At 39.7% G+C, this 12,270-nt stretch overlaps 1 protein-coding gene across 3 annotated transcripts in view; it reads right to left on the bottom strand.

Annotated features, from left to right (window-relative positions):
* The window catches only part of ANKRD28 (ankyrin repeat domain 28), a 204,466-nt gene that overhangs the window by 26,903 nt on the left and 165,293 nt on the right, over nucleotides 1–12,270 (bottom strand). For all 3 annotated transcript variants that reach the window (XM_078151469.1, XM_020987233.2, XM_020987235.2), the window contains 3 exons: nucleotides 10,422–10,533; nucleotides 6,328–6,354; nucleotides 5,765–5,839 (listed from right to left, as the gene is read on the bottom strand). In XM_078151469.1, the coding sequence (XP_078007595.1) occupies nucleotides 5,765–5,839; nucleotides 6,328–6,354; nucleotides 10,422–10,533 (214 nt within the window). The remainder of the gene's footprint in view (nucleotides 1–5,764; nucleotides 5,840–6,327; nucleotides 6,355–10,421; nucleotides 10,534–12,270) is intronic.

Genomic DNA, 12,270 nt, shown 5'->3' with positions numbered 1-12,270 from the left:
AGTCTTGTCATTTCTACCCCTTTTGGTCTTCCAATGCTACCACCTCCCAGGAGCAGAAATGCTCATACTTGGAGTACTGCAAAGGCCTGATAGTTGGTCTGCCTGCCAGAAGCCTCTTCCCTACTCCAATCCAGCCTCCACTCAGCTGTCAAACTGATCTTCCTAAAACTCAGGTCAAACCATATTACCCTACCTCCCCATTCAATTAACTCCAATGGCTCTCTATTATTTCACAATGCTCCAAGACAGGGGGCATAGAAGGACAGGCTGAGGAGAGATGCCAGGGCGAACTGAAATGTAAAATTGCAGAGATGGGGGAGGTGATAACAAATGGCCTCAGTTTTTTCACTGAAGTTAAGGTCATGGGCTGAAAAGCTTATATACACGCTCCACTGTAATGTGTAATCACACTAGAATGATAGGCTTAACCTAGATTGCAAATGGCTTAAAATAACAAACAGAATATCACACAGCTTATCAATATATAGTAAGTATATACTGGTGGTCTAGAGAAAAGTTTGAGGAAAGTGTGGAATAATTTCTCTGAAGAGTGGTGTAGAAAACTAATTTGATAACAGTCGAGGAAAAAAAAAACTTGTGGCCAAGGAATGCCACAAGGAAGCAGGGGAAAATAACCACCCAAAAGAGTTACATATGAGCCAAAAGGGTTTCTAAGTACTGGTACTATTGTAATAATATTGAACTACGAAAAAGGAGCAATGCCCTATAGATGGGTCCCATCTGAAGCTAAATCTCAAGAAGAATAAGATAAAAGTATAAGGAAACACAAACATTTGTCAACTGCTCTGCTTTTGCCTCATGTCCTTCCTTCACATGGGAATACAGCAGTGGCTGGCTGTACAGCAGAAGCTGTGGTCAAGAGGGAGGCCTCTTTGAGCATGCTATCACAAGCTGCATAAAGCTTTCCAATTAATGTGCAAACCACTGCCAAGACAGCTGGACAAAGAGCACTCGATATATACTTCAGTGGCTCTCAATTGCAGTTTTAGAAAGAACCTGTAAATCAGCTTTTTAAAATAAAAACTACTATTAAATGATTAGGAAGCACAAAAATGTAAACATGATAACAGCACCATAATTCTTTGGGAGAATCTAATGAAGAGACACTTGTTTCCATTCCCAACTAGGAATGGCCAACTTAAAAACCACTCTTTTCAGAGCTTGGGGCTTATTAATATGTAAACAAGCAATAAGTACCTACCGTTCTCCCCCTCCCCCCAAAATCCTCAGGCCATTACTCCTGCACTCTGACTTCACTTTCCTCCCTCTTTTAATTTCAAACCCAGAGTTACCTGTTTCACCTCTATAGTGTCCTCAACTTTCATATCTCTTGTGCCCTTGTCCTATCCCCATTCAGCTCTTGCCAACGTTAGCGCTGGATTACTGCCACCACCTGCCTCCTCTGCTGCTGAGTGTAGCTGGAGGAAAACTCATACCCATGCTGAGAGGTATATTACAAATTCATTTTATCCAACCTCACCTGGGCCCTTATTACAGCAAGCTAGTCCTTTCCAGTCTTCCCTACCATGTACTGGATCTTCAATTTGGTGACCCTGGCCTCCTGGCTTCTCCACAAACAAGACTTTCCATTGCTCAGCTCCAAGGCATTTTCTCTGGCCATCTCCCATGCCTGGAATGTACTCCCTCCTTATTTCTGCCTCCTAGTTTTACTCGCTCCATTTAAGTCCCAACTAAAATTTCATAATGTATAGAAAGTTTTTCCCAACTACTCCCTCCATTAACTGTTTCCTATTTATCCTGTATATGGCTTGTTTATACATATTTGTTTATTATTGTTTCTCTCACTAGATTGTGAGCTCCTTGAGGGCAAGGACTGTCTTTTGCCTCTCTCTGTAGCCCCCGAGCTTAGTACTGTATCTGGCATATTTTCTTGTTTAGTAGCATCCAACTCTTCGTGACCCCATGGACAATACTGTCCACAGGGTTTTCTTGGCAAAGATATTGGAGCAGTTTGCCATTTCCTTCTTCAGCGGAGTAAGGCAAATCAAGGTTAAGTGACTTGCCCAATGTCACACAGCTAATATGTATCTGAAGCTAGATTTGAATTCAGGTCTTCCTGACTCCAGGCCCAACACTTTATCTAATGAGTCACATAGCTATCTCTCTATTAGGCACATAGCAGGCACACAATAAATGTATAATAATTGATTTTTGTTCCCTAATTAATTCCCTCTTACTTTCCACAGAAGTTATTCTAAACTTTCTTTTTCCTAATCAAACCACTGATAAACCACCTCCCCAACTCCCACTTCCTTTCACATTCAGTTGGGGACTTTTTGCCTCTCACTGTACTGAAGAAACCGAAGCTATTGTATGAGCTGTCTTTACCCTTCCTCTCTTGATCTCAAAATCTCTTGAAATCAAACTCCAGTCTCAGACACTAAAGTGCTCTTCTTCTTGCCAAGGCCAACTATTCTCCATCTCCTCTTGATCCCACCCTCTCCCATTTTTTCCAGCAGACTGCATCCCAAACCATTTCTTTTCCTCTCTCTCAAATCCTTATCCATCTTTAAAAAAACAAAACAAAACCAGAAGACCTTCAGAAACTACCATTTTCTATCTTTCCTGCCTTCTCAGCTAAGCTCCTTGGAAACATGGTTGCTATTTGCTGCTTTCACTTTTTCTTCGCTCTCTTAGTCTCCAACCCTTTGCCCTCTGGCATCTGACCTCTTCACTCAAATCAAACTGCTCTCTTCAAAAAATACCACTAGAAAGCATCATTTTCAGGAAGTCCTTCTGAAATCACCAACTGTTAGCTCCTCCTGAGCTACCTTGTACTTAACTAATTTATACATTTGTATTTATTCAACTTATATTTACACTACATAGTTATGCGTACCTGTTATCTCCCTAATCAGAATGTAATCTCATTTGCAAGAAGGAATTATTTCATTCTTTATACTTGTATCCCAGTAACTAGCACATAGCAGGCATTTACTAAATGTTCACTGGATGACTGAAAGGAGAAAGAATACTTGCAGAAAGAAATAAAATCTGAATGGAAGAGGAAATAAGTAAGGTTGTTTTAAGGTTTGTTTTCTTTTTAAAAATCAACAGTCTATTTTCATTCCCCTTTCCCCTACACAGTTACTTACATTATGAGTAAGGAGACATAAACAAAGTCATAAAATACCTTAAGAACATTTAGTTGAACCTTCCATTTTATAGATGAATTGAGGACTAGGTTTGTGAAGAGAGACGCTCAAGGTCACACAGACAGTTACAGATGCCCTGAAAACTGTAGAACCAGACTCCAGCTGGAGCCAAGATGACAGAGTAGCAGGAAGCCACAGAGTGAGCTCATTCCCTCCCATCCCATCCCCCTACACCAACAAACAAACAACAACTACGACTGCAAGAAACAAGCCTCCTCCAAAGAGATCTATAGAAAATACAACAGACCAAATCCTGATAGAGGAACCCAGAAAATGTCACAGCGAGTTGCTTGTCCAGCCTAGGTCAGCAGAGGGAGACAGAGAAGTATGTGGATACTGGGGGGTGGAGTCTGGTCAGGAGCATGACACAGAACACGACAGTGGCCAAGGAGAGACTACACAATGAGACCAGGGCATGATCAGGTTCATGACAGGACACTGTGAAGAGGTCTGGGGCCAACTGGCAGTTCTGTTGCCCACTGCCCAGTTCTGGGTCATATATACAGGAGAGACTGCTATCTTGATGAGCTTATGAGAAGAACAATATATTGGGAGGGGGGCAAAGGTAAAGGAAGGCCAGGGAAAATTATCTCACATAATCAGGTTGTGCAAGAAAAAGTGTACAAATACAGGGAGAAGGGATATGAAGCAGCTGACACTTCAACCTCCCTCTCATATGAACTATTCAAAGGAGGGAAAAACACGCATACATACACACACGCACAAGCACAGACGGTCGGGTACAGAACTACATTTCAATAAACAGGGAAATACGGTAAAGAGAGAAGGGAGGAGAATTTGGAGGAAGGGCATATTATGAAAGGGTTCAGCCCTAACAAAAACAATCTTCAAATTAGGATGCACAAAAATATTTAGAGTTTTTTGAAGTGGCAAGGAATGTGAATCTGAACAGATGCCCATAGAGGCGAAATGGATAAACAAGTTACGGTATGTAAATGTGATGGAGTACTACTGTACTGTAAGAAATACTAAGAAGGCTGGTTTCAGAGAAATCTGGGAAGACTTATATAAATGGATGCAGAGTGAAATGAGTAAAACCAGGAAAACAATTTAGACAGTAACAAAAGCAAAGCCAAACAAGACTGAATAAATTAGTAACTAAGATCAGTGTAATTAATGACTAACCATGATCTAAAAGGCCAATGAAATGGCTGTCTACTTCCTCATAGAGAGGTGAAAGACTCAAAATATAGAATGAGATACATTGCTTTGGACATGGCCAATGCAGAAATTTGTTTTGACTATACCCCTTTGTAACAGGAGGTTTGTTTACCTTTTATTCTCAGTGGAGGAGGAAAGGAGAGATTTTGGTGGCAGTACAAGAAGGAAAATTTTCTTTCTGGGAGTCAATTTGCTGATTTGTAAAATAAGGGGGAGACTATCAATGCAGATTAGTAACTATTTTGTAACCCACAGAAAATTGCTTAGGTCAATGAGTGCGTAAGCGAATTGTTCATGAATATACCACTTGTATGTGTCAGGGGTGGGGAGGTGGGGGACTCTGGAACCCAGGGTATCCTGACTCTGAGACTGGCCTGTCATTCATTATATCAGATGGTCTCTCACATTAATGTGTCTTAGTGTCTCTCCAACACACATACTCTCTTTCTTTCTCCATCTCTCTCTCTCTCAAATCCACTTGATCCAGCTAAATGTTACATTAAGAGATTCAAAACTGTGGATAACCACCTAAAGGGCAATGGGAATATGCATGGTAGGCAGTAGATATGGGCATGCAGATATACTGCATATACATGTTCATATGTACTATATTCATGGTACAGACACTGATACACATAGTTAAAGAACTATGTACCAGAGGAAGTATAAAAGAGATCATCCAAGAAACATATAATGAAGAAAGAAGGTCTGGGCACATAATGAGAGTGAGGGGAAACAGATGGGTAGTTTGTGAACTCTACTGGCACCCACATGAAAGGTAGGGGAAGACATCAATGAGATCACAGATCCTCAGAAGCAGGTAGATCTAACTACGAAATGGAAACAAAACAGCACTGATTATGTGCCAAGCACTATGCTAAATGTTGGGAATACAACAGAAAAATGAGACAGCTGCACTTTAAGAGTTCAAGTTCTAATTGGGGAAGACTTCAGCTACATGGGTAAGCTACATGGGTAAATGGTACAGGCCAAAGGTAGATGGCAATACTCTGGAGTCTCAAGGGCACAGCAGCAGAACAGAAAAGGTCCAAAGGTCTTGTAACGTAAGACAAATCCTTGCAAGGATTGTAGTTGATGGCTCCCTGATCATCACAGGGCCATGACTACTGTTAAGAGATGACACTGGTGGAACTGGGTGGGGTCCTGTTGGAGCCACTAAGTGAAGGAGTCCTATGCTGATCTGGTTGGCTTGGACCTCTGAGCACTTGTATTTGTATGAGTGCAAATACATACTTTCTATCTGTTCATTTTATTTCCATGCAATGATCTCAAAATAATTTTACATGATTTTCTATATTTTATGAATACATGAAAAACTCACCTCAAAAATAAAGAACTAAGTAATTTAAGGAGACAATACTTACAGCTAAGTGCAAAGGGCTTATTGGTGCTCTGTTATCTGAATCATTTAACATATCCGTACCCGAGGTTTCCATTAGCTAAGGAAAAAAAAAGTCACATTTAAATGTGAAAAATGTTGCTTTAAAAACACACGTAGCAACTGCTCAATTTTTAAAAAGCTGACTAATTTTTATTTTTAAATTGGAGATTTTTTTTATCCCCATTAAAAGTTTCTGAAAAATGAAAGTCAAGCTAAAAAGTTTTCAAATATCACTGAGTGACATTTAAAGATATACCACAGAAGAGCTGGACAGAAGCTAACAAACTGTCAACACTACTTCAATTTTTCCTGTTACCACAGTTCCCTCTGACGATTTCTTCTACATGTAACATAGTAGGTATGGGCCCAGCAAAAGCCATTATGACTATGAAAGACAATGGAAGCAGGATAATCTTATGGAAGATCAGAAGGAAAAAACAACAGGCATATGAGAGCTATTAGTCTACATCAGTACTTAAGGCAGAACCACATCTAAACTGTCCCAAAAAATATTTCACACAGTATTTTAAAAAGGTATATACTTACAACATCTAAGGGAGTTTCACTGGCAATCTGAAATAAATTTCAAAAAGAAAGGATATATTTTATACAGTATCACTAATAATTAACATTCAGTATCAAGTATTAAAAACATTTCATATTTACAGAGTACTATTATTATTTGTTTTGGATCTATATATTTGGGGGGGGGGGGTCACGAATCTAAACACTGTACTGTCTGTCCTTGCCTTCCAAGAAAATAAAAAGCTTTCCAAAAGGAGGAGTAGCAGTTTACATAGGCTATTTTTAAGATTGGATGGGATTTGTCATTTCATGGGTGTTAAGAGCTTTTGGTGAATTTTTCCTATACCACTGCAGCTTGGCCCTTCTGCCACTTAGGAGACCTGGGTTTTGGTCTCTCCCATCTCTGATACATATTGGCTAGATGATCCTGGGCAATTTCATAGTTATAGAGCGGATGTGAAGTTTTCAAAATATTCCTCCTTGCAGCTTTGAAGGGTAGGTAATATACTATATTTGATATACTATGAGATAAACATTTAAAATCTGTATTTCTTGAGTTTTTTAAAACAATAAGTAAATAGCTTGGACCTAAGAATTTAATCAAAACATACCCAAATCTCAAACTTCTGTAAATCTTCAACATATGCAAGAAAATTCACAGCAGGACCTCAATCTTTCCCCCCTACTCTTTATTTCCTGTCATTTTTTTTCTTATAGGAATCATTTAAGTTTCTGATACATTTTTAAGGGGCAGCTAGGTGAGACAGTGCTCCGGCCCTGGAGTCGGGAGGACCCGAGTTCAAATTCAACCTGAGACACTTGAAACTTACTAGCTGTGTGACCCTGGGCAAGTCACTTAACCCTGATTGCCTTACCAAAAAGCAAAAAAGCAAAAAAAAAAAAATTTCCGTAAGCTTTGACCATATGAGTCTGTTTTAGTACAACTGACCATTAGCTTCCTCTAAATTTTGTTTCTGGTTCACAGGATAATAGATTCAGAGGCAGTAAGGTCTTCAGATGCCTTCTCTACAGCCACACAACTGGTAAGTGTCTGAGGTGGGATTTGAACCCAGGTCTTTCTGACTCCAAGTTCAGTGCCCTATAAACTATATCACATAACCTGCTTTGGTTATAGTCAAGTAGGATGAATGGTATGTAGGAATTTAAACCTAAATATATGAAATCAATGTTTCTTTTGCAGTGGTAAAGTCTTAGCTGAATACTTCCCTCAATTAGAAGATGTTGCCTTCACAAATTCCCAGAAGTCCTGGGAAGACATGGCAGGCAACTGGCTAAAGGAGGAGAACTTAGTGAGAATGGAATAAAAGAGTAAGAATAAGGGAAGAATATAATCAGAGTTCTCATTTCTTCATTTCTCCTTCCTTCTAGAAAGTTGGTATGAAATAAGACAGCCAAATTTAATTAGGTCAATTATAAATTTAAGAAATAAATTATAAAGGATATGAACAGGCAGTTTTCAGAGCAAGAAATTAAAGCTATCTGTAGTCATATGAAAAAAATGCTCTAAATCACTATTAGAGAAATGCAAATCAAAATGACTCTGAGGTACCATATCACACCTATCAGATTGGCTAACATGACAAAACAGGAAAATGATAAAATGTTGGAGAAGACGTGGAAAAACTGAAACACTAATGCATTGCTGGTGGAGTTGTGAACTGATCCAATCATTCTGGAGAGCAATTTGGAACTATGCCCAAAGGTTATAAAAATGTGCCTACCCTTTGACCCAGCAATGCACTTCTAGGGCTGTATCCCAAAGAGATCATAAAAACGGGAAAAGGACCCACATGTACAAAAATATTTATAGCAGCTCTTATTGTGGCAAAGAATTGGAATTGAGAGGATACCCATCAACTGGGGAATGACTGAACAAGTTGTGGTATATGAATGGAATGGAATACTATTGTGCTATAAGAAATGACAAGCAGGATGCTTTCAGAAAAACCTGGAAAGACCCGAATGGACTGATGTTGAGTGAAATGAGCAGAACAAGGAGAACGTTAAACACAATAAGAGCCACACTGTGGGATGACTGACTTTGATGAGTAGCAGGATAAGTCAAGAACACCCACTGGAAGGTGCTATCAATCAAGTATTCATAACATGCTTACTATGTGCCAAGCATTGTGCTACGTGCTGGGAACACGAAGAAAAAAACAAAAATAATTCCTGCCCTCACGCAGCTTACATTCTAATGGGGAGGGAACATATTCACAAATAGCTGAACACGTGATAAATCTAGAGTAGATGGAAGCTAACTTTCAGAGGGGAAAGCACTACCAATAAAGGAGACCAGGAATGGTTTTTTGCAGGAAGTGGCATTTTAATTTAGAGATTCAACATAAAGGAATGACAAACTGAGGTAGGTTGAGAAACCATTTTTAAATGGCTAAGTGCAGAGAGGTCTTAAGATGAACTGTGAAAGGCTAGATGAAGCAACAAAGGAGCTACAGACATGGGGGATAGCATGTGCAAATAAATGTCCACAGGCTGGTAAAGGCAATACCAGATCAGAGGTCAGCAAGCAATTGAGTGTGGGCAAGATGTAGAATACATACATGAAGAGAAACAGAATTTTTATTTTTTATCTCACAGTGATAATAAGTCCCTAAGGTTTTTGAGAAGAGAAGCGATGTAAACAGACTGGCACATTAGGAATATTATGTTAACAGCTATAGAAAGGATGGACTGGAGAGGCAGATAATATCAAACAGTAAGGAGGCGATTACAACAATCAAGGTGAGAAGTCAGAGAATGAGCTAGAGCAGTAGCTATAGGAGTAGAGGGGACGACTTAATTTTGTCAAGGGAAAACTGATAGAATGGAACTAATGATTGGATATGAAAGGGTGAGAGAAAGGGAAGAACCTCAGTGACTGGAAGACTGGTAATATCAAATGAGATAAGGAGGTTGGGAGGAGTAAGTTTTAACAGGGAGATTAATCCAGTTTGAAAAAACCAGGTGCAACAATGCAATATCCAGGTGGGTTTGTCCACTAAGGTGAAAATATGGTACCAGAGCTCGTGAGATCAGGACTGGGAGAGATTTGGCTGTCTTCTGCCAAATGTTGAAGCCATGGAACTGGAGAAGATTGTCAAGGAAAGAGCAAAGAGAAGGCCAAAGGATGAGTCTTGGCTAATGTGAAAATAGGTTCAATATGGATGTGTATGTAAAGCCTATATCAGATTGCATGCAGTCTTAGGGTAGGGGGGAAGGGAGGCTTTGAGATAATTTGGAACTCGAGCTCTTATGTAAGTGAATGCTGAAAACTGAAAATAAATAATTTTTTTTTTAAAAAAGGCTGAGTCTTGGAAGGTGTCTACATTTCGGAGGTGGGCAAAGGAAGGGAGAAGAACAGTAGTCACAGAGGAGAGGCAGTGTCACTGAAGCTGCAGGAAAAGAGAATCAAGAACAAAGGTCATCAACAGGGTCAGATACTATAGAAAGAACCAGGAAGATGAAACAGCAACAGAGGTCTCATAATTTAGCACTGGTGACCTGAAACTAAGCAGTTTTGGGATAGCATAAAGGCCAAAAATTGGACTGCGAGGCAATGGGTGACAAGAAGTAAAGATTCTGAGTATAAACTTTTCTTAAAAACTGATGACTGAAGGACAGGAGACATAGATCATGGAAGCTGGCAGAAGAAACCAAGGTCCAGGAGAATGTTCCCTGAGACAGGGAAGAGGACAGCACTCTTTACACGACAAACTGGAATCATTTTTTAAACCAGTCATTTTTTCTTCTCTATTGAGACACAATCAGTGTGTTAGAGGGCACAGCAGACTGAGCGTGGGCCTGGAGCCAGGAAGATCTGGTAATCCAGCCTCAGACATTTATTAGCTGTGTTACCCTGGGCAAGACATTCAAATCTCTTTGCCTCAGCTTCCTCATCTGTAAAATGGAACAGCACCTACCTCCCAGGGTGGTTGTGAGAATCAAAAGATAGAAGTATAAAGCATTTAGCAACATGCCTGGCACATACTAAGCCCGTGTAAATGTTAGTTATTATTACTGCTATTATTAGTTTGTTTTTCTATTTATTCAAATACGAAATCATATTATTCCCCACATGAAAACAGCACTCTTACCAGTTCAAGACATAAACGGTGACCATAAGCAGCAGAATAATGAACTGCATTATATCCTTGTTTGTCACGGATTCCTGGATTTGCATCATTTCTTAGTAAGTATTCCAGGCACCTATGGAGTGACAATACAATTCATAATATTAACATCTTTCATTTTAACCAACAGTAAAACAGAAGACAATTGAAAAGACACAATGTACTTGCTTACATATGACTATCCTCACATAGAAAATAACAGTATTATCACGTGGCAAATTACAAATATTTCTATGTAACTATGACCTTACTTCTTTTTGGTATGGTTCCTCCTACTCACAGTAGGCTCTTTACCCCGAGTCCAGGGTTCCACTGCTACAGCATCCCTCTTTCAGGTTCCCTTTCCTCCTACTTCCATCCAACTCCTTAGGGGAAATCCTCTCTGAGGGAAGGAAAAGCTCCTCTACTGATGATACTGTTTTATGTCCAGTTTTATCTCTGTGTCACTGTCATGCCCCAGGTAAAAGTTATCCCTAGTTAAAGCTCTAGTAATACAGTATTTATCTCACCCACTTCCCCAAACATGAGGAAGAAACAAGACAACACGATTCAGAGGTTTATGAATCTGGAGCTGGAAGAGATCTCAGAAGCAAACAGTCTAACCCCCCCCCCCCACTTTACAGATATAGAAACCAAGGCCTAGACCTGCCCAAGGTTACAGAGGTAGTAAGTATCAGAGACAAGATCTGAACAGAGGGCCTCCAATTTTAAAGTCTCCTCTTTCCATGGTACCATGGAATGCTACCTGTTATTATCATTATCTTTTCACTATTTCTCTTATGACCAGAAGACAACCAAAAGGCACATAAGGCATATTTTAAATGAAAGCATATTGAAAAATACAACATTTTGAGAATCTCATGATTCACAACCACTACTGTGAAATGACTAGAAACAGTATTTGTTGTAAAAAAAAAAACCTGAGGCTGGAAATCACTTAGCAAGAGGTAGGATCTAAAGCGAGGCACAGGAGCAACTCTTAGATGTGTCCATTGGGACAGTAACCTTAGAGATAACAGCTGCTTTCATGAGAGCTGATGTGGCTACCAACTCACTAAGTGTTTATAACATATACTACAGTGGGCTGGCACTGTGCTCATTGCCGGGAACACAAAAGACAAACATGGAACCTCTCTGTCCTTAAGGAGTTCCCATTGCTTTGGGCTGAAAAGCATGATTAAAGGTAAACGAACACCAATCACACACAGAGTAAACACAGAGGAATTTTAGTGTATTAGTTGGGGTGGGGTGGGACTAACACCTGAGAGGGTCATCAGAGGTCTGACTACATGAAATACTGAACACAAAGTCCTGAGTGAATGTTTGGCTAAGGGAGTTGAAAGCTAAATCAGAAGTTAAGGCTTGTGGAAGACTGCAAGTGTCTCTCTCACATTTAGCACTCCTAAGACCTGGGCTGATTCTACTGGAGAGCTTTTTAACAAATCCCATTCTGACTTGGCCTTTCCCTCTTTGGTACAGGAACCAATTTAACACAATCATTCCTTTGGAAAATGCTTCACTGTCATTGTACACTAATTTAAGACTGCAATACATTACAAAAGAAGAGCTGTCATTAGCAATGTCTATCAGGGATATGAAAGACTAGGAAAAAAGGTGGACAGTATTGCCTAAGTACCAGACAATCTCAAGAGATCTAAAGGAAGTCTCTCCAGGATGGAGTATAATTTACATCATTAGAGGAAGTGTCCACATTGATGAGATCATAGATCAACAGAAGCTGCACAAATGTGAAATTTCTGTCCAAAAACCAGAGGTAATACCACTAGAAGAAATGAAGTACAATAACATTTTT

Source organism: Phascolarctos cinereus, unplaced genomic scaffold, assembly GCF_003287225.1.
Source record: "Phascolarctos cinereus isolate Bilbo 61053 unplaced genomic scaffold, phaCin_HiC Scaffold_1;HRSCAF=81, whole genome shotgun sequence".
NCBI classification, from domain to species: Eukaryota; Metazoa; Chordata; class Mammalia; order Diprotodontia; family Phascolarctidae; genus Phascolarctos; species Phascolarctos cinereus.
This window is presented reverse-complemented; position numbering and strand designations above follow the sequence as displayed.